This window comes from Cyclopterus lumpus, chromosome 24, assembly GCF_009769545.1.
Source record: "Cyclopterus lumpus isolate fCycLum1 chromosome 24, fCycLum1.pri, whole genome shotgun sequence".
NCBI lineage: Eukaryota > Metazoa > Chordata > Actinopteri > Perciformes > Cyclopteridae > Cyclopterus > Cyclopterus lumpus.
The window spans coordinates 18,751,087-18,775,916 of NC_046989.1; the positions used below are offsets into that span (position 1 = coordinate 18,751,087).

Here is a 24,830-nt window from a genome sequence, read left to right on the forward strand (position 1 = left end):
TGTATTTCACTTTCCCCTGTATACAAACTGTATACATATAGGTGGCTAAACATCTTTTAACTACTCTGAGATATCATGACAAGATTGAGTTTCAAAACAGCAAGGTTAAAAAATACCTTCATATCAAATTCAGTGAGTTTTAGGCATCGAACAGACTTCCCGAACTCCAGAATAGATTGACAAAAATATATCATCCAGATGTATGCCACAACGTCTGCTAAGCCTCTTGTTATGTTGTCGGTTGCAGTGCTTGCTTTTTACACATTGCTTTTGTTTATGTCTTCCCAAACAGAGTTTTAACTTAGAAGCCTCAAATGTAGCTGTGAGAGAGATAATTATAATAGTGAGACATGGGAGCCTAAGATACTATTTTATACAACGAAGGCTGCAAGACACGTCGGTTGAAAAGGGGGGCCTTGGCAGAACTAACTGAATGTCAAAAAGGATGAGGTCTAAGCATTGGGAGAGCGACACTGACATCACTTCACTTAGTTAAATTGTACCTTTACAATTAACATTTATTTTTACAATTAACACTTGAAATGATGAAGGCACTTGCCAACAACAAGGCAGTATGCAATGCAAGCATACTTTGATATTTCACTTTTTCCCTTCTTACTGAGATTTAATAAAATGTGTTTTAAGTAAGTCAACTACTTAAAGTTGTCTTTACAAGACTCACTAAAAGATTGATTAGACGTTTAGCTGCAGCTGATCCCATCACTCCAGATCGGATGTCTTTCCACCAGCTTCCTTTGTGTCAAAGAAATGATTTCAAAATAAACGTGCAGAAACAGCTTTTACTTTTTATGTACCATAGAACAAACCCTGAGTCTGCTACAACTCTCACTTTTAATGCTTCTGTTCACTGCTACCTTTTACATAGCTGTTCTCTTGTTTCATAGCCATAAACTGAAATAAATATGAGAGCAGCATGTTGCTTTATGTTAACTGAGTTTTATTTTTTGAAATAAGTTATTTTTTAGGCAACATTAGACAGCCAGTCTAATCTAATTAGTGCAGAAACTATACATGCACTTACAACTGCATTGCTATGTAAACCCCACGCTATATTTCCGCATGTCATGACATTAATTCCTTAATGCAGTTCTACAGGATACCTTCAGATTTAGAGGCTTTAAGGTCTTAAATTAAGTTAGATCCCGACTCTGACAGCCATTTAACAAGGCTCATGGGTCTGCAGGAAGACAAGGCAACATTTACCTCACAAAAGATTATAAGCTCTATTAAGGATGATAAAACAATTCTAACATTATTCTTAATCAGGATTCAGGTCTGCAAGATTGCGAATGGCCCTGTTTGCCATGACACCCAATCGAAATGTGGTTTTCTTGAAACGGTCCAGTACTGCATGACACCACGATGACATCATCTGTCATTGACATTTTGAATATCTAAAAGCCATGTTCCATCTGCCACATGATTAGTGTTTCTACAAATCATAATTGTAATATCTTATGCAAGAAGTGGCTCCCTAACCATATTGAACATGTGTCAAACTCTATTTATGAGGGTTAAATTATTTATATATATTATATATATTATTTATTATATTAGAGACCCATTTTATAAGCGTAGAAAATCCCCCTCCGCTCTGTCACACGTACATATTCTGGCACGCCAGGCACACAGAGCTGAGTGCTTGGGCAGGTGTAGCTGGTGGTAGGGTCTATCTGAGCCCTTATATGTAACTCTAGACCCAACCCAAGAGTCTGTCTATCTGAGACAAGGGGAGCGCAGGCAGCCATATTGATCCCCCCCAGTTTCCCCCAGAGAGGTGAGTGGAAAGGAGGGGAGGAACAAGATGGAGACATTAGCACTACATTACAGAGTATTATAAGAAGGCGTGATATAGGATCTCCTCCAAATTGACTGATCTCTTCACTCTGCAACAGGGGTGGTAAAAACGCTTCCAAGATGGTGATTGTGGGCGAGGATGGTCGTATACTTCCAAAGATACACCACCTGCCCAGACCTATTCTAAGCATTTCCAGTATTTTTCATCAAGTCAATGCCATTGTCTTCTGGTACTGCAGGTACACTTATCTTAGAAGACACTTTAAGTAAGATGGCTGTTAGGAACTTTTTTAAATTTTTTTCTATTTGAAATAATGGGATCTGGATTGTGTGTGTATACTGTAAAGCACACGCTCTATGTAAATCTCTTTACAACACGCATTAGCTGCTTCCATTATTGAGCATGTGGTGTGTTTTTCGCCTTGGAACCGCTGAAGTATGTGATAGCCGCATAGAGTTCAAATGCATTAAACTTTGAACCCAGGCAGCACTGATCTTCGTGAGTGCACATTTTAGTGCATTTAAGGCCCCGTCGGCTCATTAAAAGCCGCCACTCTGCGCCGCACTCTGCGCCGCACTCTGCGCCGCACTCTGCGCCGCACTCTGCGCCGCACTCTTACGGCAGTTACCACTGATAACGCCGTTATCAGTGGTATCGCCAACCCTCCGGTTCCACCTCAGGTAAAATATGTCAGCACTGTGGTCAGCCGTCTCCATGTTGAGAGCCGTGTGGAGGCAATCTACTGTATGCTCTGAATTCCGTATTGAGCATCTTTAAAGGAGGAGCATTTATGAGTGTGTTTCTAATGTTTCTCGTAGTAGGTCATCATTTATTATTGGGTGAAATGTTTGCCTTCAGTTTAAGGTGTTAGGTTTAATATGGAAGAAGTGTTAACGTTAACGTTAAAGGCTGTAGAAATAATCATCATCATAATCAACAGAATGGATCACGATTGGTTTTAACACCTCGCAGATATCTTTGACATTTCGGTAAATATGCTTATTATTATGCTTCTTTCTGAGCGTTAAATATCTATACATTAAATATGAATCTAGGGACAGTCGGTGACTAGCTTAGCATTAGGGCTGGAAGCAGGTTGAACTAGCTTAAGTCCATGTGGTCAAAAGTTAAAATACAATTTCACCCACGAGACCTCAAATGTGTACCAAATGTTATCGAATATAGACATTCTCATTTCATTTGATCAATCCATATAAAACCGAAAGTTGTGGTTTTACAGGAAATTCCGTGCTGCAGTTGTTATGCTAAGCTAATTGGCTATTGGCTGTAGCTTCATACTTATAGACATGAGAGTGGTATCAATCTTCTCATCTTACTCTCAGCAAGAACATAGATCCATATTATGTGCTTCGCAAAATATTATAATATGAGTACTGATACTGACAAGTTACATGTTCACTGAAATATTGATAATTGGATAAGAATAGGAGTGCTTAAATGTATATCTACAATTACTAATTCATCCAATTTAATTTGAATAATGGTAGTTGTGAAGAATTGCTGTAATTATTACAAATTGCACCCAATCTTTAGTACTGGTACAGTAAATCTACTTGAATTTGAAGCCCAGCGGTCTACCTTGGCAACACTGGGTGAGTCTCTGGTTCTAGTGGCAGCTTGGAGCAGGCAGGAGGGGACGGGCGGTGGGTTCTTCTGGATCAACTCCCTGAAGCAGGTGGACAAATGAGCGGGAGCTGGATCAGAGGCCTGGCCCTTCTTCCTCGATGTCAAGTTGAGCTTCTCTGCAGCCCTACAGGGAAGAATGAACGCCATGTTATACCATCAATCTTAGACACATACAACACATTATTTCTATACATATATTTATATATGTATATATATATATATATATATATATATATATATATATATATATATATATATATATATATATATATATATGTATATATATACATATATACATATATATTTATATATGTATTTACCTGGCTAAAAGGGACATGGCAGCAGTGTTGGCGATGGTCACCACTCTGGATATGTGAGGGATCTTTGAGCTCGTCTGTACGGTCCCTGCGTCCCCACGACACAGCGTAGCATCATCTGCAGCCTGCTGGAGGGAGAGAGCTCATTATAAAACTCAAAATCAGTAATTGCTCTTCTGCACCCACTCCAAAAAGGGCTATTATCACAGGAATTACTCTGGGGACGATGATTGTGGGGTGTGTCTGTCTAGAGCATAGGCCGAGAGCGCAGTAGGTTAAACAGGAACCATTAGTCATACTACAGCTCTGGATAGCTGCATGAGGAAGAGTTTGTGATGGCTGTAGTGGCTGCTGTCTTGAATTTAACACTTGACTCTTGACTCGGAAGAGAGCCCCCCCCCCCCCACACACACACACACACACACACACAAGCAGCTTCATTGAAAGCATCACTTACACAGCTGTAGCTCCAAGGCCGTGTGCATGCAACAAGGCATGGCTATGCTGCTCAGCATGAAGTCACCGGGCTTCGCCGCAGGCAACAGAGCCAACATGTTCGTATTGCAGCGCTCTCATATGGCGCTCTCAAGCTCCACGTCTCAGCAATGTCTCAGCATTTTTATGGGGCACGATAACAATGCCCGCTCAGTTTTTTCTCTTGTAATGATGTTCAACTATAAAGTGCCTATTAGAGCCGTGGACTAACTGCAGAAGAAGTTGGTTTGGAAGGAAACTGGGTGGAGAATAAAGACGGGGCTAAGTGAATTAATGAAGCCATAGTTAATATGGATAATGTATAGATACTCCCCTGCCCCTCCTCTTGTGTTCTAGTTGACTGATGCGTTCTGTCATGGGCTAACCTTTTTTTCATCTTCACTTTCTCTTTCCCTGTGCTCTAATTTCTCTCTGTGTTTGTAGTCCTTTATTAGCTCTAGTTTTATCCTCCCCTGCTCATCTTTATCTGTCCAGTCCTTTGGTTTCATCATTCCTTTCCTTCCCCCTCATCTTAAAACTCTTAATTTCCTTTTCTCTTCTTCTGCGATTCGTTTTTCCTGCGCCCTCCTCTTTTTTGGGTCTCCTCTCTCCTTACTCTTCGTCCTCCACTTTCACTCGTCTCATATTAGTTCACCTCAGCCACATGAACTTGTATTGATCTGCTCCCCATAGCGGGCACGCCTGGCTAATTTCTCATGCAGTCTCGCAAAGCCCAGGACAGTTTTATTCGAGTACGATGTTGGACAGTTATTGTCGAATTTGTTAAGACAAGTCGATTAAGAACTAGAGGTTTATTACAATATTGCTCTCAAGGCTTTTTCAGTGACCACCCCAACCCCCTTCAGCTGCTGTTGCTATGTCCAGCTTCTCATTCTCACAGGGCACAGAAGGTGTGGGAGCTTTGCAACTTGAAATTTGTTGTACTTTTTGAAACAATGGGTGCTTGATTTCAGACAGAAATAGACAAAATCAGTCCATTTAGCTGGCTGTCGATAGCTATCACCTAGCTAATTAAGCTAATGCTAGCGCCATTCCCCTTTTGCTAACAGGCTGCTTACATTAGGTTTAGCTGCTTGGAGAAGGAAGACGTATCGTTTATTGTCTTTTTCAAGATGGAAAGCTTTTAAGATGAACATTAACTGACTGATTAACTGTGTTGTTGAATGTAACGCTATCACAGATAACGGGTTTGGCTGAAGATGGTATATAGCCTAAACTTCCGGAAATCCAATAAAGAGCAGAACAGGCCCGCTAATGTTAGCCTACACTCTGATAGCATCCAGGACCAGCTCCCACACATGAATTATTGTTAACAGAGTTATAAAAAATGTATCCAGTAACCCCAAAAAATATTTTTTGTATGAAACTCCCCTCGTCCTTGTGAGCAATGCTAGGTTAGGTTACTACAGTAGGTAACTTAGCTAACCAGACATGCTATTGTTTGAAAAATTAAAAAAGTTGAACCAACATAAAAAAATCATCTAAAACTAGATCTCACTCACCTTGTTCAGGTTTATGACATTGGGGACTTGGGGGAGGGCGGGCTCAATATGGTGCGGATTCCATCACAGTAGTGCATATTTCACCAGCCACCCTGTTAAATATGACCATCCCCCTATTGATCACAAGTGCTTTTTGGCTTTTATGACAGGGGTAAATCATGACCCAATTCCATTCCATTAGCAAAAGTACTTTTAAACAACGTCCTCGGCCATGGGATCTAAATAGGCTCCGATTAGGCACTATGAATCATTGCTTTCCTGACACGTGCACCAGTAAAGACGTACTTTACTCATATAGCTCATTAAAAGGGGAATGCACCCTAAGGGATGTGTTATGTGTGATTTAGTGGTGAGAGAAGGCTTTTAGGGGTACCTTATGGTAAGGGTACATGGTGACACCCTCAGCGCTGGATGCAGATTTAGAAGCGGCCAGCTGCTGCTGCTGCTCGACCCAGCGGTCCATATCAGGGTTGGGCAGCTTGGGCCCCCTCCGTCTGAGGGTTTGAGGCGTCCTCTGGGGCGTCCTCGGGCTTCTTGGGCTGTGAGGACTGTGGGTGCGACTGTGTGGTTGATGCACAGCCGTGGCAGCAGCTTCCCATGGAGCCCTGTCTCCGTGCTTTGTCTCACTTTGGCCCAGCAGTGTACCGGTGCTAAAGCTGGGTTCAAAGGGAGGCTTAGCTAATGGCTGACCCCTGCTTAGAGCCAAATAGACGGCCTCTTGTTTGAGCTGGTTCAGGTTAACGCCGCAGGCTCCACACTCGCCCTGCTCCCTGTCCCGGTCCCTGTCCCTGGACTCGTTGGTGGACCGACTATGGACGCGAAGGTTGTCGAGAAGAAACGCAGACAGGTCACTAGAGTCCTGCAAATAAAAAAAAGTTATAAATAAAGTTAGAAGAAATATTTGAATATTTACAATGTGCAGGTAAACTTGTCAGTGGGGGCTTTGAAGTACTCAGTTATTTCAAGTAGCCAGTGTGTGTATTTTCACAAAAGAGACAAAGATATTGAGATCCGAGATTCAGCACAAGCTTCTGGTGAAGACATGATTACAAAGCTAATTTGCTTTGTTTGATTTCTGGCGTGAGGATTGCATGACTGATCACTATGCATAAATGGTTTCATGGGACTGCAAGCAATGTTAGCACTTAGCAAAGTAATCAAGGAGTCAGTAGTATTGATTAATACTACCCCTGGGATCATTAAAAGTGCAGTTAGCAAAACCTTACTTACTACACTTTTAGAGTAAACCAAAAGGTAATGAACCACCAATTCATGGAGAACAACATGTCACCACGCAAAATTGTACTTGAATTTGTCTTGCTGAGGAAAAGAATATTTCCTTGTTCTTTGGAAACAAGACAGGTGATAAAGAACTGCTATAAAATGGTCAACAATAAGATGAGACTGTGAATGTGTGCTGGCAATCATTCAATCTTATTATCTTGATGATTTAAGGAGACTATTATGTTTTATAGTCAGTTGTTATCAAGCTGAATGGTAATAATTAAATACATTCTGGAAATTCTGATGCAACGCTTGAAAGAGACTGAAATGGAGAGTTTCAACAGAGGATGAATACTGAAATATTCAGACAACATTTTTGTGTTTTTTAAACTTTAATGCATGTGTTCTTGTAGAAAAGAGTGAACCTGAAAATGAGCAGTATATGTCCCCTGTAGAGTCCCCATCATCTTTCTTTTCATCCCAACTAAGACACTCTTGTGTCACGTATATCTGTTTGGTCTCCTCTTGACACCCACCAATATGTAACACACTCACTCCCCCTTCATCCCATCCATCAGCACATTGCTAGTCATTCATATTCCGCAAGAGGAGGACTTTAAGAGCTCTCAATTACTATGTAAAACAAAGTCACTAAGATTCCAAAAGTACTAAAACATCAGGGATTAAACCTATGTCTCCATAAATCTCCATATCCAGGGTTAATTAAGTCCCATATGCCATAATATCCTCTTTATTCTACATCAAATTGGCAAAATAAGCCAAGTCTACCACCGGCACATTTCTGTTTTGGGCACATTTCGTCTTGCATTACTCATATATAAATGATGACAGCTATATATAGGGCTGAATGTGCTATTGTAGCCAAACGGGCGACTGGACTCAGCCAGATTGCAAGCCCATCAAAAAAGATGACATTACAAAGCCAAGATGCTTTTGAAAAATAATGCTCAGATCAATAAACCTGCAAGGAGCTTGCTGGCTTATCAGATTTCTCTGTTCTGAACATGTATACGGCCACAAGATACCGTCTGTGTTCTGCTCTGGCTTGTGGTCTCTCTCCAAAACACATGACGCTAGCTGGGCCCCATCCCACTGGGGAGGACAAAAATAAAGAGTTCTTCCTCAATGGAGCAGACTGTGGAGATGACACAGGGATGTCGAGATGAAATATTCATGCCCATTTGGAAACACTCACGCAGGAATGGCACTGGTTTACTTTGTCGATTGGAGTGTGTTTGATGGATGTTCGTGGTGACAGATGTACAGATGGATGCAGAGATGTGCATTCCTCTCTGGGGCAGCGCTGTCGAGACGGATGTGCCCACATGGACATTAAAACACTTTATAATTGACTTGAACATACAGCGCTACAGAAAATGTGTTAGAAGTGGCAGCTTTATTTAAAAAGCCCATGTGTTTGATCATATGAGGGCTTTGACTTGTGATTATTTTTATTATTGGTTTTATTAAAAATGTATCTCAAGTAATAAGTTAATTTCCCAGAGCCCAAGCGGACATATTCATATTCATATTAGTTGTTTTGTCTAACCATCACTCCACACCCGTATTATAAGAAAACCAGCATATTCACATTCAAGACGCTGGGGACAGTCCTTTTTTTATTACTCAAATGTCCATCAAGAATTGCTGCAGATTAATTTTCCAACAATCAACATTGATCAATTTAATAATGTAATATTATATTTAAATATATATATTATATCCAAAATAAATATATGTATTAAATTAAATGATATGTTCTGCTCTATCCCAGTTCATTTGTTGAAAATAAATACAACCTAATTAATATTATTCCATAAATTGCGTAAAGAACATTCAGTGGTTTATTACCCTGCACCACCACCTGCTGAGAAGCCCTGAGATGTATTCACTTGCATCAGCCTGCATTCTGTCTATATGCCGACATAATTCAGATTCCTATCAAGCTCAAAGTGAGCAGACTCCCGTGGAGAACTGACCTTGCAGGAGGACTGATGGTGGACCGCCAGGCTCAGAGCCTGCTTCTTCAGAGCAACGAGCGTCGCAGAGCACTTCTCGCAACACGCAACTTTCCTGTCGGACCTCCCGAAGCCCGGATGCGCGGACATCGAGCCTCTGCTTATCGTCCCACTAGAGGACATGGTGCTCCTGACGCGGTCTCCGACGGTTCCAGGGAGGGACTTGTACGACGGGTCAGCGTCCGCTCTCTGGCACATATTCCGATGTGGGTCGCCTCTGGACCCTCCGGCCCCCTCCGGAGCGGGACGCTCCCTGGGCTGACGGTCCCTCCCTACCGGCTTACCGTGATGCTGCCCTTCAGAGCTCTGAGGGGGAAACCATCAGAAGAAGGATGGACGTGGATGTCAAATCGACAAGGACAACTGTTACCACACCCACATGATGTTGTTGTTGTTGTGTTATTCTTATAGTAAACTCTATAAAGACCATGCAATGTTTTTACAAACACCCCACCCTGTTCATCGTGAGTAAATCGGACTTACCCAATGTGTTCCTCTCACCGAGGCAGGGAATCTCTCTCCTCTTCCAGTCAGAGATGACATGACAACTTGTTAATATTTCAAAAGATATCCGAACAAAGGCAGGGCGCGCTTTTCATGTGATTTCACCAAAGCTCCGTGGATGAAAAACAAACATATTTCACTCATGGTATGAGCATATATGAAAAAAACAAACAATATATATATATATATATATATATATATTTAAGAGGCTGGAGACACTGTCCTCAGAGGAGTGGTCACCGGTGGCACAGTGGAGAAGGAGTGAGCGCACTAAGGAAACGCTTCATGGATTCACTTGGTTATTTATTATAACGTCCACGGGGAGGCAGTAGAGAGCAGACATTCACAGAAACGACCACAATAAACTTTTTTTTAAATGGAATTCACTCTATTGGTAATTTCCCAGGAAACCTCTCTCCTACACAAAGGGTCCTGTATATGTGATCGTATTTAATGGTGAGCGAAAGCTGCGGAGATGGACGTGGAGACAAGTGCTCACTGTCACACTGTCCCATGATATATCCAATATGAAACTGAGGGTTCATTTTACATTATGACGACAATATATCCGTCATAATATATCCATCATAATATATCCGTCATAATATATCCGTCTTACTGGTTTTAGCAGACGATCCTGGCTCGTTTTAGAATAGCCTGGGTCCCCAAAACATATAGAAGAAATTATATTTGATTCATTGTTTTCTTCATATTGATTGCGCTAACTTTGGCCCAAACCTGAATCTATTTTGGACGCGGATTGGTTAAATTGTATATCACTCATTTATATCTTTAATCAGTAATAGGCTAAACTGCTTTTTAGACCCGCCTCTTTTGGTCCAGAACGATTTGGCCCCAGCTCAGCTGAGACATGCATGCAGGCGGAGAGGAGGTGCAGGAAGTGCATATATTTTGCACAGATATCCTATTTTACAAATATGGCTGGGTATATTCCATATCTCCAAAACAATATTATTAATATTATTACATCAATTATTTAAAAAACATTGTCGCTCAAGGTGGGAGGGGCCAGGCCCTGTGGCCCTCTATTGGCAAGCCGCCACTGCAAATAAAGTTATTATTATGTTATGCCTTCAGGTGATGTTGGTAAGTATAGAAGTACCCTTTGTAGTGATTGTAAGTAAACAAAAAAAAAGAGAAGATGGTGTGGTAAAAAGCTTTGTTTACAATAACGTTGTTGAATTACAGCTATAGGCAGTACAAACAATTAGATTAAAGGGTTACTGTAATTTAGTATTGCGCCTCCATGAAGTTGGGAGACTCGCAAGAGACAGGTTACATTACATTACATTATATTACATGTCATTTAGCTGACGCTTTTATCCAAAGCGACTCAGAACAACAAGAATCGAGGTTAAAAACAGAACGGTCAAAATTGATCCGCAGAGGCCGAGATTCCCTCACTTTCGGTGTAAAGCTCTTAAAATGCAGGAGCCTCTACATTTCTACTTCTGACTATATCATCTGACGTCCCAATGCTGCAGAAGACATTACACAACATGTTTTCACAAAAGGACGACTGAGGTGCCCCTTTAAATTAATTATGTTGTGTTTTTTTAAGCGTTGACAACATCACAAATGATCTTCATGGTGGTTTTATATTGATGCATCAATATTTCGACTGAACAAATTTCTTGAAAGTAGAGCTTTTATTTTTTGTGATTTAATAATCTGGTATTGTTCATAGTAGACAAGACATTTTAAAAAGTTGAATACATACTTTTCTGTTAAAACTATGAGCAGATAATATAAAACTACATATTCAGAAAAATCAATTAAAGGTTATACTTTAGCTGATTAAAGTGAACCTCCTTTACCTGATTGGCTTAGTGTTTGATGATAGCAACCCAAAATTGTATTTTTATGCTGCGCTAGCCAGAGAGGCTAATTTCCATCTGCTGTCCCTGGCCAGATGTTTGTAAGGCAGCATAAAATAACAAAATCTCAAAATAAAATGGAAATAAAATTCATACCAACCAATACACAGCAAAAAGAAAGGGTCCAACAATAGACCAGAGACATAACGGGCTGCAGCATGCATCAGGCAGAACAAACCCAGCTACAATACAACATACACATAAAAAACAAATGGACATATAGGAGAAACAAGCATCAGGACAGAGAGCACATCAATGATTACAAACCTGATTGGCAACAAGCCATTCCTTCAGGTTATGCTTGAACGTGTTGTACGTGTTGTGTGCACGTATGTGTGGTGGAAGAGCATCGAGTGACCTGCCTTCACTGAGAATGTAGATTTGCTAAACGAGCTTGACCTATATGAAATGACACAATCACCTCTTGTAGCAGGTCTAGTGAGTCTGCTGCTTTCACTGCTTTGTTTAACAAATTCACTAAGCGGGGGCGGAGCCATTCCATTTAAAATGTTAAAAACCAGACACACATCAGTGAATTTAATAATGTTCTCCCAACTCAGGATGTGGTGTTTTGTGAAAATATTGCAATGATGGTGGGTGGTATTTTTATGGCTTGCTTATGGAGAATGTGAATAGATTTTAGTGTTGTGCTGTTGGCTTGTGCCCAGCTGGTTAAGCAGTAGGTCAGATGGGGGACAATCGTTGCATTAAAATACAATTTTGCAGCCCGCTGTGCATGGTTAAACAGTGTCTTATATGTCTAAAATTCATGAGATTAAATTTCAAGATAAGTTTCACTTTCTCTAAGAGGAAGCAGTTGGCTGTTTCAGTCGAATGATTGGCCCTGTAACCAAACTGCATAGGATGGAGCTGATATAGAGAGCTGTTGAGATGTTTAGTAAATTGCTCTGCAACACATTTCTCAACAATTTTGGAAACAGCAGGAAGAATACTGATCGGCCAATAATTAGAGACATCGGTTGAATCTCCTGACTTAAAAATGGGTGTTACTACCTCCTCTACCTCCTTCTGTTTCATGGATTGGAGTTCCAACATTTTCATATTCATGTAATGTGTTTATGTAACTTTGTAATGCTGTTCATTCTGTACACATGACATCTATTCATCTGTCCATCCGGGGAGAGGGATCCTCCTCTGTTGCTCTCCTGAAGGTTTCTTCCCTTTTCCCCCCTGAAAGGGTTTTTTCTGGTTTTTTTTTTTTTTTTCCTGATCCGATGTGAGGTCCTGGTACAGGGATGTCGTATGTGTACAGATTGGCATTTCAGGTAACGCACTAAGTTGGTTTAAATCCTATTTATCAGATCGATCTCAATTTGTATTTGTAAACGATGAAGCCTCAACGACAACCAACGTTAATCACGGAGTTCCACAAAGTTCTGTGCTTGGACCAATTTTATTGACCTTATATATCCTTCCTTTGGGCAATATTATCAGGAAACACTGCATAAACTTTCATTGCTATGCAGACGATACTCAATTATATCTATCGATCAAACGAGAGGAGACCAAACAGCTCGCTAAAATTCAAGAATGTCTTAAAGACATAAAAACATGGATGACCTGCAACTTCCTGATGTTAAACTCAGACAAAACTGAAGTTATTTTATTGGGCCCTGAACACCTCAGAGATCAATTATCTGGTGATGTGGTTTCTGTAGATGGCATTTCCCTGGCATCCAACACCACTGTAAAGAATCTCGGCGTTATCGTTGACCATAACATTTCAAAAATCAGGCACATCTTGTCCCAAAAAGATGCAGAAAAGCTGGTTCACGCGTTTGTTACTTCCAGACTAAATTACTGCAACTCCTTATTATCAGGCTGCTCTAATAAGTCTCTTAAATCCCTCCAGTTGATCCAGAATGCTGCAGCTTGTGTACTCACAAAAACTAAGAAAAGAGATCACATGACTCCTGTATTAGCTGCTCTGCACTGGCTCCCTGTAAAATCAAGAATCACATTTAAAATTCTTCTCCTCACCTACAAAGCCTTGATTGGTGATGCACCATCATATCTTAAGGAGCTTGTACCATATTGCCCCACTAGAGAGCTGCGCTCACTAAATGCGGGGCTACTTGTGGTTCCTAGAGTTCTAAAAAGTAGGATGGGAGCCAGAGCCTTCAGTTATCAAGCTCCTCTTTTATGGAACCAGCTTCCACTTTCAGTCCTGGAGGCAGACACAGTCACCTCATTTAAGAATAGACTTAAGACTTTCCTGTTTGATAGTGCTTATAGTTAGGGCTGAATCAGGTTTGCCCTGGTCCAGCCCCTTGATATGCTGCTATAGGCTTATAGGCTGCTGGGGGATGTTTTAGGATACACTGAGCACCTATCTCCTCTTCTCTCTCTCGTTATGGATGAATTTACATCTCTCCATTGCACCTTATTAACTCTGCTTTCTCCCCGGAGTCGTTGTGACTTCACGTCTCATAGGGTCCATTGGACCTGGAGGTGTCTGATGCTGGTGAGCCGGCCTCCCTCGTTGGCCCTGCTGATGCCCCGCCCCCCCTCCTCTCTACCTCCTTCTGTTTCATGGATTGGAGGTCCATTCATACTTTGTCATATTCATGTAATGTGTTTATGTAACTTTGTAAATGCTGTTCATTCTGTACACATGACATCTATTGCATCTGTCCATCCGGGGAGAGGGATCCTCCTCTGTTGCTCTCCTGAAGGTTTCTTCACTTTTTTCCATGTGAAAGTTTTTTTTTCTATTTCTTAGTTGGTTCCTGATCCGATGTGAGGTCAAAGGTCAGGGATGTTGTATGTGTACAGATTGTAAAGCCCTCTGAGGCAAATTTGTAATGTGTGATATTGGGCTATACAAAATAAACTGAATTGAATTGAATTAGAGAATTGCAGGAACTATTTTTTCTGCACCACTTTGAGACAAGATGTGTCTAATTTTTGAAATGTTACGTGGGTGAAAAAAGGCAGGTATTGAATGTCAAAATAGTGAACTATACTGGAAAAGTTGGATGAATATATGAGCTTCAGTCCAGGAAATGTTTTCGTTATTAATCATTCCCATTTCTATTTTCCTTTGGAAGACATTATTTGTATAACATGTTTACAAAGATGTAGATTATAGCCTACCACCACAATAACCATTTTTCCTAAATGAATTAAGGTATTGACTATTATTTTTAATAGCGTCCTATTTGTATCGCCCCTCTATTTATTAATATATTCTGCCGTAGATTTACTTCTTTTTTAACATAGCCTAGGTCTATATGAATTATACAAACAAAGACAAACTGGGTAAATAATCTTGGGTGTTGTTAGTGTTTTTTCCACCACATTTTGGCCCACTCTTTTCCACATCAACGCTTTCTAAGGGATTGGTTTTGTTATTACGCCAGCGACAGATGGTCGGCGGCTATATAACCCAGCCGCGCTGCTCTCTGGGTAATTACGGTAGGACGTCATCTTCCTCCCCCACACCCGGGATAAGCACAGCTCTTTTGCCGGTGAAAGATTGGTCGGACAGCGCGGGTGCCATTTGGCGCAGTATATTGAGCTACATCCGTCGACAAAGGGCGTCCAGTTATTTATTTATCGTATTTTTGAATTTTACTTAATACATTTTGCAGCTAAACAGACACAATGAGCTCAATTAACGTCAAAAAGCTGAAAGTGAACGAGCTGAAGGACGAGCTGAAAAAGCGTGATCTTTCGGATAAAGGGCTGAAGGCCGAGCTGATGGACCGCCTGCAGGCCGCGCTGGACGAGGAGGCCCTCGCAGGAAACCCCCCGCTAGACCAAGAAGCCGCAGCGGCCGAGGGCTCCGGCCTGGCCGCCGACCAAGAAGGCATGGGAGAGGAAGAAGAAGGCGAGGGCCCGATAGAAGAAAGCATGGAGGCCAACGAGGAGGAGGGGCAGGAGGAGGAAGAAGAAGAAGAAGAAGAAGCAGCAGCAGCAGCAGCAGCAGCAGTAGTAGTAGTAGTAGCTGAAGAAGTAGAAGAGAAGCCGGAAAATGGGGGCGACGGTGATGCTGTTGTTGAAGACGAAGAGATGGGTGAGGGGGAAGAGGAGGGAGACGACGACGACGAGATGGATCCCATGCTCAAGGGAGATGTCGACGACATGGAGAAAATAGACACCGAGGATGAGCCCGCGGACCAGGCTGCTGAGGGTGAGTCGGCCGCATTGGTTATGAAAATGTGACTGGCTGGATGGACTGACTGGGGGTCGCGTTTTGCTATAGCATTAATGCTAACGCGGGAGGGAGCCGGCTGGGAATGACTAAATCCGAACCAGTTACCACCTCGCAGCGCGTCCATGTTGAGAGCGTGACCTCACCGAACTAGCAGGCGTTAGCAGCGAACTGAAACGGTTAGCCGCTAATGCTAACTTGAAGTTAGCATCCGTCACCACCTCGGCTAAAGCTAACGCTAATCGTTTTCTAACGTAGGGTCGATATTCCAGTCCATACATTATAACTTTATCGTGTTTGTTTAATCGCAAAATGTCGTTCGTGACTATTGAAAACGTCAGGTGAATGAAGTCAAACACAAGACATCGATTTAACTTTGCTTAGTCCGGCTTTTCGTTTCGCTTGGGTAGCGTGTTAGCTTTCCAGCTACCGTCATTTTCTTTGTGTGGTGCAGCGGTCAGCCGGGGAGCTAGTTCAGGGGTTCCCACTTTGGGGCCTGGCTTTAAATTGGGTGGTAGTGTGGTGGAGATGAACCAAGAAGACCACTTGGCGTTACTCTATAACCCACATTAAACAAAGGCACCCACGTTAAAATAAGGTGTGACTTTACAGCGGTTGACTGTTACTGCGGTGATATTGGCAGGGTGCCTGGCCTCCGCTTCGTGTTAATTACGCGCTCTAAAGACACCATCGGGCCGTTCCACATAACATTTAATTACGAATGCTTTCCGATTTAATGTCTACGCATGGAAGGCCCATATGAGTTCACGTCCACGCGTATTTGCTTTAAGGACCCGTTACGTCTAAACGTGCCGACCCAACACTGTGCAGAAGACGGGGCAGGCGTGGTTCCTTTGGCCGGGGGTTGAATAGAAAGGGTCATCTTGTTAGATGAACGTAGAAACTGTCGGATTACCGTGATTATTCCCCGAGGTAATTTAGGGTACGATGTTGAGAGAGAGTGGGGGGTCTATCAGGGTTTAAATGGGTATTCTCATTTGCATGATGCATTTGTCCCAGACAACAGTAGACATTTCCTCCTAAATAACACGGGGCAACATCTAAATCTTCTTGAACACAACAGTCCATGCCCTTTATACCAGGGTTAATGTCCCTTTTACTTTACAGAGACTTGTTTTTCCAGCCCCAGCAAACACTGTTCACAATGTTAATTTGGACCAGCCTATATTGTAATTATTATATCTGGTCATTAGAGCTGTTAGAGTTTATGTAGTATGATTGTGTATATATTTAAAGTGTAATCGAGGTGTTACCTCTTTGGTTACCTTTTCTATTGATGATTATGGTCGACACAATGTAACTAATGAACTGGCTTTGTGGGCCAGAACCCCACTGCCAGTCCGACCTCTTCTCTCTCAAAAAGGAGCACCTCATTCTATATCTTTGTTCTATTTTCAAAGGGGATGCGGACAAAGACACGAATGCTGATCAGAAGAATAAGAAGGGTGTTAAGAGACGCCGGGAGGAACATGGAAGGGGCTACTTTGAATTTATTGAAGAGAACAAATACAGCTGGTAAGGATGGGACAGAGCAAAAATGGCCTTCAGCATCCCTGAAGCGCCATCCATAGCTTTGTTAAACTGTATTGGCTTTAAGAGCCAATGCACATAACTAGCATAAGGAAAACCCTCATTTTCAAGTATTATACTATTTATTAACTACCTCACTTTCACATGTTTTGAGGGTCATCCCTGACTACCTTTAAAGAGCCTTACCATTTACCTTTTACAGTGCCCACTCACATTTGTTTCTCAAATGGACTGCATTCTGTAGCAGAAGTGCAACTATCAAGTCTCTATGAATTTTCACATCTGTTCCTCATGCCACTTTTGGAAAGCCAGTTGTGTCCTCAAGGTGAAGCCAGGCTGCTCAAGACAGAATCCAGAGGAAAGTAGCAGATGTGCCATTTTTAATGAATGGAGGGGCGGTGGGGATAGCTGAGAGGTGTGGGAGGTGTCCAGTGCTGCAGGGTAGCACACAAGGATATAGCAAAATGCCCAACGAGTTTGGAACGTCCACGGAGGAGCTCGTTATTGACCGTCCATCGTTTAACCTCGCAATTGTCTATATTTTTTTTTTTCTATCGTTTTTTATTTTTATTTCACTGGTTGTATGACGTCAAACTGCTATTTCTGTCTCATGTCTTGTGTGTATGTTATCATGGCGTGAGAGCGTGGACGTGTGTTTGCAAGACACTTTTCTACCCCTGTGCAGGTGACATCATGCATGGCGCGCGTGGGCGTTTGTATGTGTGTGCGCATACGTGTACCTACTTCTTGGTCAGTTTTTTGTTTTCATTGCGTTGTTGACACACTTTAAAGGATCTGACTTCGCATAACAGAAATTATTATTTATTTATATTTTCGGAAACATCTGGGACTCTTCTTAAATGTTCTTTAGGCCAGAGTTATTGGAACATAATAACATTGCTGTGTCTTTAGGTCCCTTTTGTCCCCTTCCTATCTGACAGACGATTATTTTATTGCAAGTGTTCAGTAAGTTCCAATTGTGAAAGCTTTTCTGTCTTTTGCATTACCATATTTTATTTATAGCTTTAATCCACCCTATGTGAAGCCATAAGCCCCTGTGCACCCATAGTACTCGGGACGGCACTGACCATATGCTCCAACGCCATTTTCTCCAGAAAATAAATAATAAATAAATCGCCCCAACAACCATTCTCACTACATTCAAGGCTGTTTTGGGAACTACGATGACGGGTGTCTCCGGCGATGTTAAGACTTCTGCGGATGATCAACCAAGATCTGTTTCATTCCGACTGAATAATGACTCCACTGGACTTAGATCATTGTATCAGGTGGAACAATGCAGACCTCGAAATGTGCGGCCGTTTTGACTAGATTCTCAAACTTCCCATAGTAAATTTGTGTACCTAACCTCAAGCTACAGAGTTGGTAAGTTGCTGTCGCTCATGATGACCCATTTCAAGTAGCCAAGCGTGCCCCTCACACTTAATCAGAACAGTGAGTCGGTCTTGACCTTTTTTTATTTTGGATTCCACACATAGGAAGTTAAATATAAACTGTATCGCTGTCACTTTGACTGACCCCACAGCAATCCTGGAGATCATAAACGCACTGATCTAACAAGGGGAGAGCTCCTTTATCACTTTCACAAGTGGATAGCAGTGAATGCTAGGGATATCAGAGGTGCTCTCTCTCTCTCTCTCTCTCTGTATCTCTCTCTGTATCTCACGTTTTAGATTTCGCTGGATACTAGAAGGTAAGTGATGTCTGCCATGGCCAATAATACAGACTTCTGTGGAGACTCGCTTGCCCAACTTAATGCTCCTATTTTGTATTGCTTCCCTTAGTCTCTTTCCACCTTTCTCCTGAAATATTTTTCAGCAAGTGGTACCCAAGACATCTTTGTGTTTTATGTAGTTGCATCGACATGTGAATCCTCCCGTTGACTGGTTGGTGTCTCTTTTCAGGGCCTCATTTAAGTCTCCTGTGCCCCCCCTGGAGGAAGAAGATGAGGAGTTTGACGACACAAAAGTCTGCCTGGATACCTGTGAGTGATAAATGCCATTGTTTAAAGGAATATTTACAGCTTTATTCAAAGATCCAAGTACTGGAGTCTTAAAATGACGACACGTTGGAACATTACCACACTGTTTATCCGCGACCTATTTACTTGGATACAGATATTTATGAGTGCTTTTTTTTTTTTTTTTTTTTCTAGACAACTGCGACCTGCACTTTAAGGTGTCAAGGGACCGTTACAGTGCCTCATCTCTCACTATGGAGAGCTTTGCATACCTCTGGTCCGGAGGCAAGGGAACCTACGGTGTGAACAAAGGCAAAGCCTGTTTTGAGATGAAGGTACAGTAACGTAACCTAATTCACGTTTCCCTGCCGTACACACATTTTTTATTACATCCTTGAATGTTGAATAGCTCGTGTCAAACTCAGTGCTACAAGCTTTGGTGTAAAATGGGTGTTGCTTCATGTCAACAGATTGCAGAGAAGATTCCTGTGAAGCACATTTCTAGCAAGAACATGGATATTCATGACGTGCAGGTCGGCTGGTCCCTGTCAACTGGCACCCTCCTCCTCGGTCAGTGTCTTTTTAAATGCTCTACTCTCCTGTATGTTATACTGTTGGCTGCGTTATTCTGGCGTTGGGTATCAGTGGAATGACTTGTTGGGTCCAGCAATAACTTTCAGTCATCTGTGGCAGAAACTCGTTGCCAGAATAATTTAGTCAATCCACACATGTAATAACTCAAACATGATGGGATATTCTTACTCCTGATATCTGTAAAGGGTGACCAAGCTAGTGCAACATATGATTCATGCATGTAGAATTCTGTAGGGACTCCACAAAGTGAACCTTGCAATAAAACTCTGCCAAAAATCTTTTTTGGGATGACTGTCTGTCAAATGCAATGGTACCTTAAAACCAGAGGGCTCCGTGATCCTCCTGGAGGTCCCTCTAGTGGTTCATAAGCCACATTACATGTTAATGTAAAATGGCTCCAGCTTAGTAATGGAGGCTGGCTTATTGCCAACAAGGATGTTTCACCCACCATAAGAGTCCCAGTGACTGAGACGTGGTGTGTTCATTCGAAATGTCCATACTTCTGCATTTTTATTTTTCAATTTATGTTTTCTCCCATTAATGTTTAGGTGAGGAGGAACATTCTTATGCATACTCGGGGAAAGGCAAGAAGACCACCAACTGTGTGACAGAGGACTTTGGAGAAACCTACGAAGAGAATGATGTCATCTGCTGTCTTATTGTAAGACATGCTGCTCGTACTTTTGTCACTTCATTAAACTAGATGAAAACCAGGAATAAGTCAATGCACATGGTTCCCTCATTTCATGTCTATCAGAAACAGGAGGAACCTCATTCAGTTTATTAATACCACGGTTAAAGAGTTCACATGTGAATGAACTGCCACCTTTTTCATTTAGAAAAGTGTTCATAAGTTTCAACTTGTCTTCATCACAAACGATTTACCATCTTGCTTTCTTTGTTTAGGACTTTGAGGGTGAGGAGCTGGTGGTGTCCTTCTCCAAGAACGGTGGGGAGCCAGCCATCGCTTTCCAGGTCAAGAAGGACTCTCTGAACGGCCAGGCCCTTTTCCCCCACGTCATCTGCCACAACTGTGCCGTGGAGTTCAACTTTGGCCAGATGGAGACTCCGTATTTCCCTCAGACCCAGGGTTACACCTTCCTGCAGCAGATCCCCTTGGACGACAGAGTCCGTGGACTCAAGGGGCCACAGACCAAAGCTGACTGCGAGGTGAGCACAGTGAAGTGTAGATTTTCCTTTCATTAGTCATGCAGCTATATTGAAACTGCTAAATAATTTTCTGTGACTTTGACCCTAATTCTTTAATGTCATGTAGATCATAGTGATGGTCGGCCTGCCAGGCTCAGGTAAGACTACATGGGTGAAGAATCATGTCCAGGAGAACCCTGGGAAGTACTACATCCTAGGCAGTGACACCATTGTGGACAAGATGATGGTCAGTACTGTTGCAGCGGTTGTCATCAGTAGTTCATATTCTATCTACTATTATGTTTTAAACTATTTTTTCCATCATTTATTACAGATCAACAGCCTGAAACGCCAGTCAAAAGACATCACAAAACTTAGCGCCATTTCCCAACGAGCACCACTTTTCCTGGGAAAGTTCATTGAGATCGCTGCCCGCAAGAAGAGAAACTATATCCTGGATCATGTAAGTCGCATGTGCTGAATTCTTTTTATTATTCAGTTCTACAGATGAGTGGAAAATCCAATATTATAAGACCGAGTGCTATTGAACCCGTTTCTCCTCTTCCACCAGACCAACCTGTCTGCCCCAGGCCAGAAGAGGAAGATGTGCCTGTTTGCAGGCTTCCAGCGCAAGGCGGTGGTGGTCTGCCCCTCTGACGACGACTACAAGCAGAGAGTCCAGAAGAAGGTCGAGGGTGATAGCAAAGAAGTGCCTGAGCACGCGGTCTTCAAAATGAAAGGTAGAAGAGATGCTTGGGCCTTGAACCGTGTGTGTGTGTGTAGTTCAGTCTTTCTTTGTCGGATTCAGCCGAGTCGCTCTTCCTTAACCACGTTCCTCGTTTCCCTCCAACAGGCTTCTACTCTCTGCCCGAGGAGGGGGAGAGCTTCAGCGACGTCATTTATGCCGAGCTGCAGAAGGAGGAGGCCGGCAAGCTGCTGGAGCAGTACAAAGAAGAGAGCAAGACGGCTCTGCCGGCTGAGAAGAAGCCCAACCAGGGGAGCACGACACCAAAAAGAGGCGGAGGCCTGCGCGGTGGAGGCCGGGGGGGCAAGAACCAGTTCAGCCGCGGCAGTGGGCCCGGACAGAGAGGCGGTGGCGGTGGCCGCGGCGGGGGTTTCCAGAACAGAGGCAACTTTAGAGGAGGTACTAATGTGTTATATTTGGGGATGTAATCCACAACATTTAATAATACACAAATCACCAATTATGACATTCATGCTAATTTGTACTGCTTCTGATGTTTTGCAGCACCTGGCCCTCGCGGCGGCGGCTTCAACCGTCCACCTCGCGGCTTCCTGCCCCCCCCAGCTTTCAGGGGAGGGTTCCATAACCGTGGGAACTTCAACCGAGGTGGTGGCCCCATCCCTAGCCTGGGCGGATCCCCCAGGGGCGGACCAATGAGGGGTAACATGGGACCCAGAGGGGGTCACATGAACAGAGGTGGCCCAATGAACAGAGGAAACATGAGCAGAGGTGGCGGAGGTGGAGGTGGAGGAGGAGGAGTCAATATGCATCGTGGCGGTTCCAGGGGGCATCACAACCAGGTGGGTTTTGATAATGTCGTGTGATCCGTCTTTGTGTTGTCGGTGACAACGACAGGGTCATCATTGTCCTGTCTCTCTCCCGCTACAGTTCCAGCAGAGAGGTGGTAACCGTGGCAACTTTGGCAACTTTGGAAACAAAAATGGCAACTACGGTAACAACAGGAACAGCGGTAATGGCGGTAACAGCGGTAACTTTGGCAACAGGAACGGAATGGACAAAGCCCAAGCCTTCAACCAGAGCTGGCAGCAAGGGGTCAGTATTGAGAGCAGTCGCATTTTTAAACACTAGACAGATTAAATTTACCATCCCAACTTTACTGGTACATGGGTTAACAGAATGACTTTACTGGTACATGGGTAAACAACAGAATGACTTTACTGTTACATGGGTAAACAGAATGACTTTACTGGTACATGGGTAAACAACAGAATGACTTTACTGGTACATGGGTAAACAACAGAATGACTTTACTGGTACATGGGTAAACAGAATGACTTTACTGGTACATGGGTAAACAACAGAATGACTTTACTGGTACATGGGTAAACAGAATGACTTTACTGGTACATGGGTAAACAACAGAATGACTTTACTGTTACATGGGTAAACAACAGAATGACTTTACTGGTACATGGGTAAACAGAATGACTTTACTGGTACATGGGTAAACAACAGATGGACTTTACTGGTACATGGGTAAACAACAGAATGACTTTACTGGTACATGGGTAAACAACAGAATAACTTTACTGGTACATGGGTAAACAACAGAATAACTTTACTGGTACATGGGTAAACAACAGAATGACTTTACTGGTACATGGGTAAACAACAGAATGACTTTACTGGTACATGGGTAAACAACAGATGGACTTTACTGGTACATGGGTAAACAACAGAATGACTTTACTGGTACATGGGTAAACAGAATGACTTTACTGGTACATGGGTAAACAGAATGACTTTACTGGTACATGGGTCAATAGTCTCGGTAGAAAGTGAGTTAGTCATGTGTGCTATTGTAAGATGCATAATGATTTTAGTACTATTATTAACAAACAATATTTAAGAATATATACCTTTTCATTAGTAGGTGAATAACTAATATTACTGTAAAACCTTTACTACCAGTGCAAAATGTTTTCGTCAAAGTGGATTTCCTTTCTGAAATGTGTGGGCGCTTCAGATGCCTGTGATTGGTCCATTTGGGGCTCAACACAAAGTAAGCTGTGCGTCTCTTGTGTCCCGTGCAGTTCTGGAACCAGAAGCCATGGAGCCAGCAGTATCAGCCTGGATATTACTAAGACTCTTGTTGTAACGGACTGGTGGCCGACACTCGAGACCCACCGCTAGCCACGGAACATCCCTCCACTCTGCTTTTTTTATTTTACTTTCTTTAGAACCCACTTTTAGTAATCTCAAACTCACCAACTGACAATGAAGACTAACGCGATATGGAGCACCACCATTCCACATCAGGGAGGAGACAGACACCTGAGTGTAATTGAGGCTTCATATATCTAGCCACACATGGGTTCAGTCTCATTCAATCATCCGTTTTTATTTCTTTCGTTGTATATTTCATTATGCTTTTTTCACCACTTTTAAATGACGTGCTTTTAAAAAGGAAAAAAAATCTCATGTTTGTTATCAGGAACCAGAAACCTTTTTGGCCAGCTCCGGGGGCAGATGTTGAGATTTTTTCTTTTTCCTCGGCTGTGCATTTTATCTGTGCTGTGATTTTTATTTGATGTTTTTTTTATTACTAATTGTAAATATTAGTTTTTTTGTGTAGTCTGGATGAGAAGTTCAAAGAGGTAATGATTGAAAGGAACCGTGGCTTGTTAGTGAGAAGCATGGTAGCTGATTATACTGTTAGGCTGTACATGTCAATAGAGTCGGCAGTAAAACCGAAGCAACAGATGAACTGTCTTTTGTTCCCAGTATCCAACCTGTAACCTAAACTCATAGACCTACAATAAACAACTCGTTGGCTTTTTACATTCTTCTTGGCTTATGACTTTTGATTCAGTTCAAAGGTGTGTAAAAGACCTTTGAATGGGCAATGTCCTCGTTTGCTACTTCAAACCGTGAGGACGCCAGCCCCCCTTTACTCCTCCTTAGTGACGTGTTCCCTCCAGGTGTCCTCCAAACGTCTTCTAATGTACATCTCTTTGAGGAAGTATTTTTGACCAAGCCATTTTAGTCTTATGGAAGCCATTAGTAGTATTTATTCTAAGAAATGAGGCACCTTTACTACGCTTGATTCTCACCAGTTCCTTTTAGGTCAGACTTATATAACCAGATGGCGCCGATCATTCCAAATCTCAAACCAGAACCACAATAGACCTTTTTCTTCTGTTCTTTTTTTATGTACCACTATTTCT

At 42.4% G+C, this 24,830-nt stretch overlaps 2 protein-coding genes across 2 annotated transcripts in view; one reads left to right on the plus strand and one right to left on the minus strand.

Annotated features, from left to right (window-relative positions):
* kif26bb (kinesin family member 26Bb) overlaps positions 1 to 9,133 on the minus strand; it is a 30,733-nt gene extending 21,600 nt beyond the window's left edge. The window contains exons 1-4 of the mRNA XM_034527943.1: positions 9,005 to 9,133; positions 6,154 to 6,639; positions 3,787 to 3,908; positions 3,419 to 3,590 (exon numbers count right to left, since the gene is read on the minus strand). Coding sequence (XP_034383834.1) covers positions 3,419 to 3,590; positions 3,787 to 3,908; positions 6,154 to 6,639; positions 9,005 to 9,133 — 909 coding nt within the window. The remainder of the gene's footprint in view (positions 1 to 3,418; positions 3,591 to 3,786; positions 3,909 to 6,153; positions 6,640 to 9,004) is intronic.
* Positions 9,134 to 14,872: 5,739 nt separating this feature from the next.
* On the plus strand, positions 14,873 to 24,448 carry hnrnpub (heterogeneous nuclear ribonucleoprotein Ub). Its single transcript, XM_034527056.1, has 14 exons — positions 14,873 to 15,601; positions 17,044 to 17,158; positions 19,099 to 19,178; positions 19,350 to 19,489; positions 19,625 to 19,724; positions 20,297 to 20,409; positions 20,655 to 20,918; positions 21,025 to 21,144; positions 21,232 to 21,360; positions 21,469 to 21,637; positions 21,751 to 22,041; positions 22,147 to 22,442; positions 22,531 to 22,695; positions 23,697 to 24,448. The coding sequence occupies exons 1-14, from the start codon at positions 15,073 to 15,075 to the stop codon at positions 23,745 to 23,747; spliced, it is 2,562 nt and encodes an 853-aa protein (XP_034382947.1). The 5' UTR covers positions 14,873 to 15,072; the 3' UTR covers positions 23,748 to 24,448.
* Positions 24,449 to 24,830: the final 382 nt, after the last annotated feature.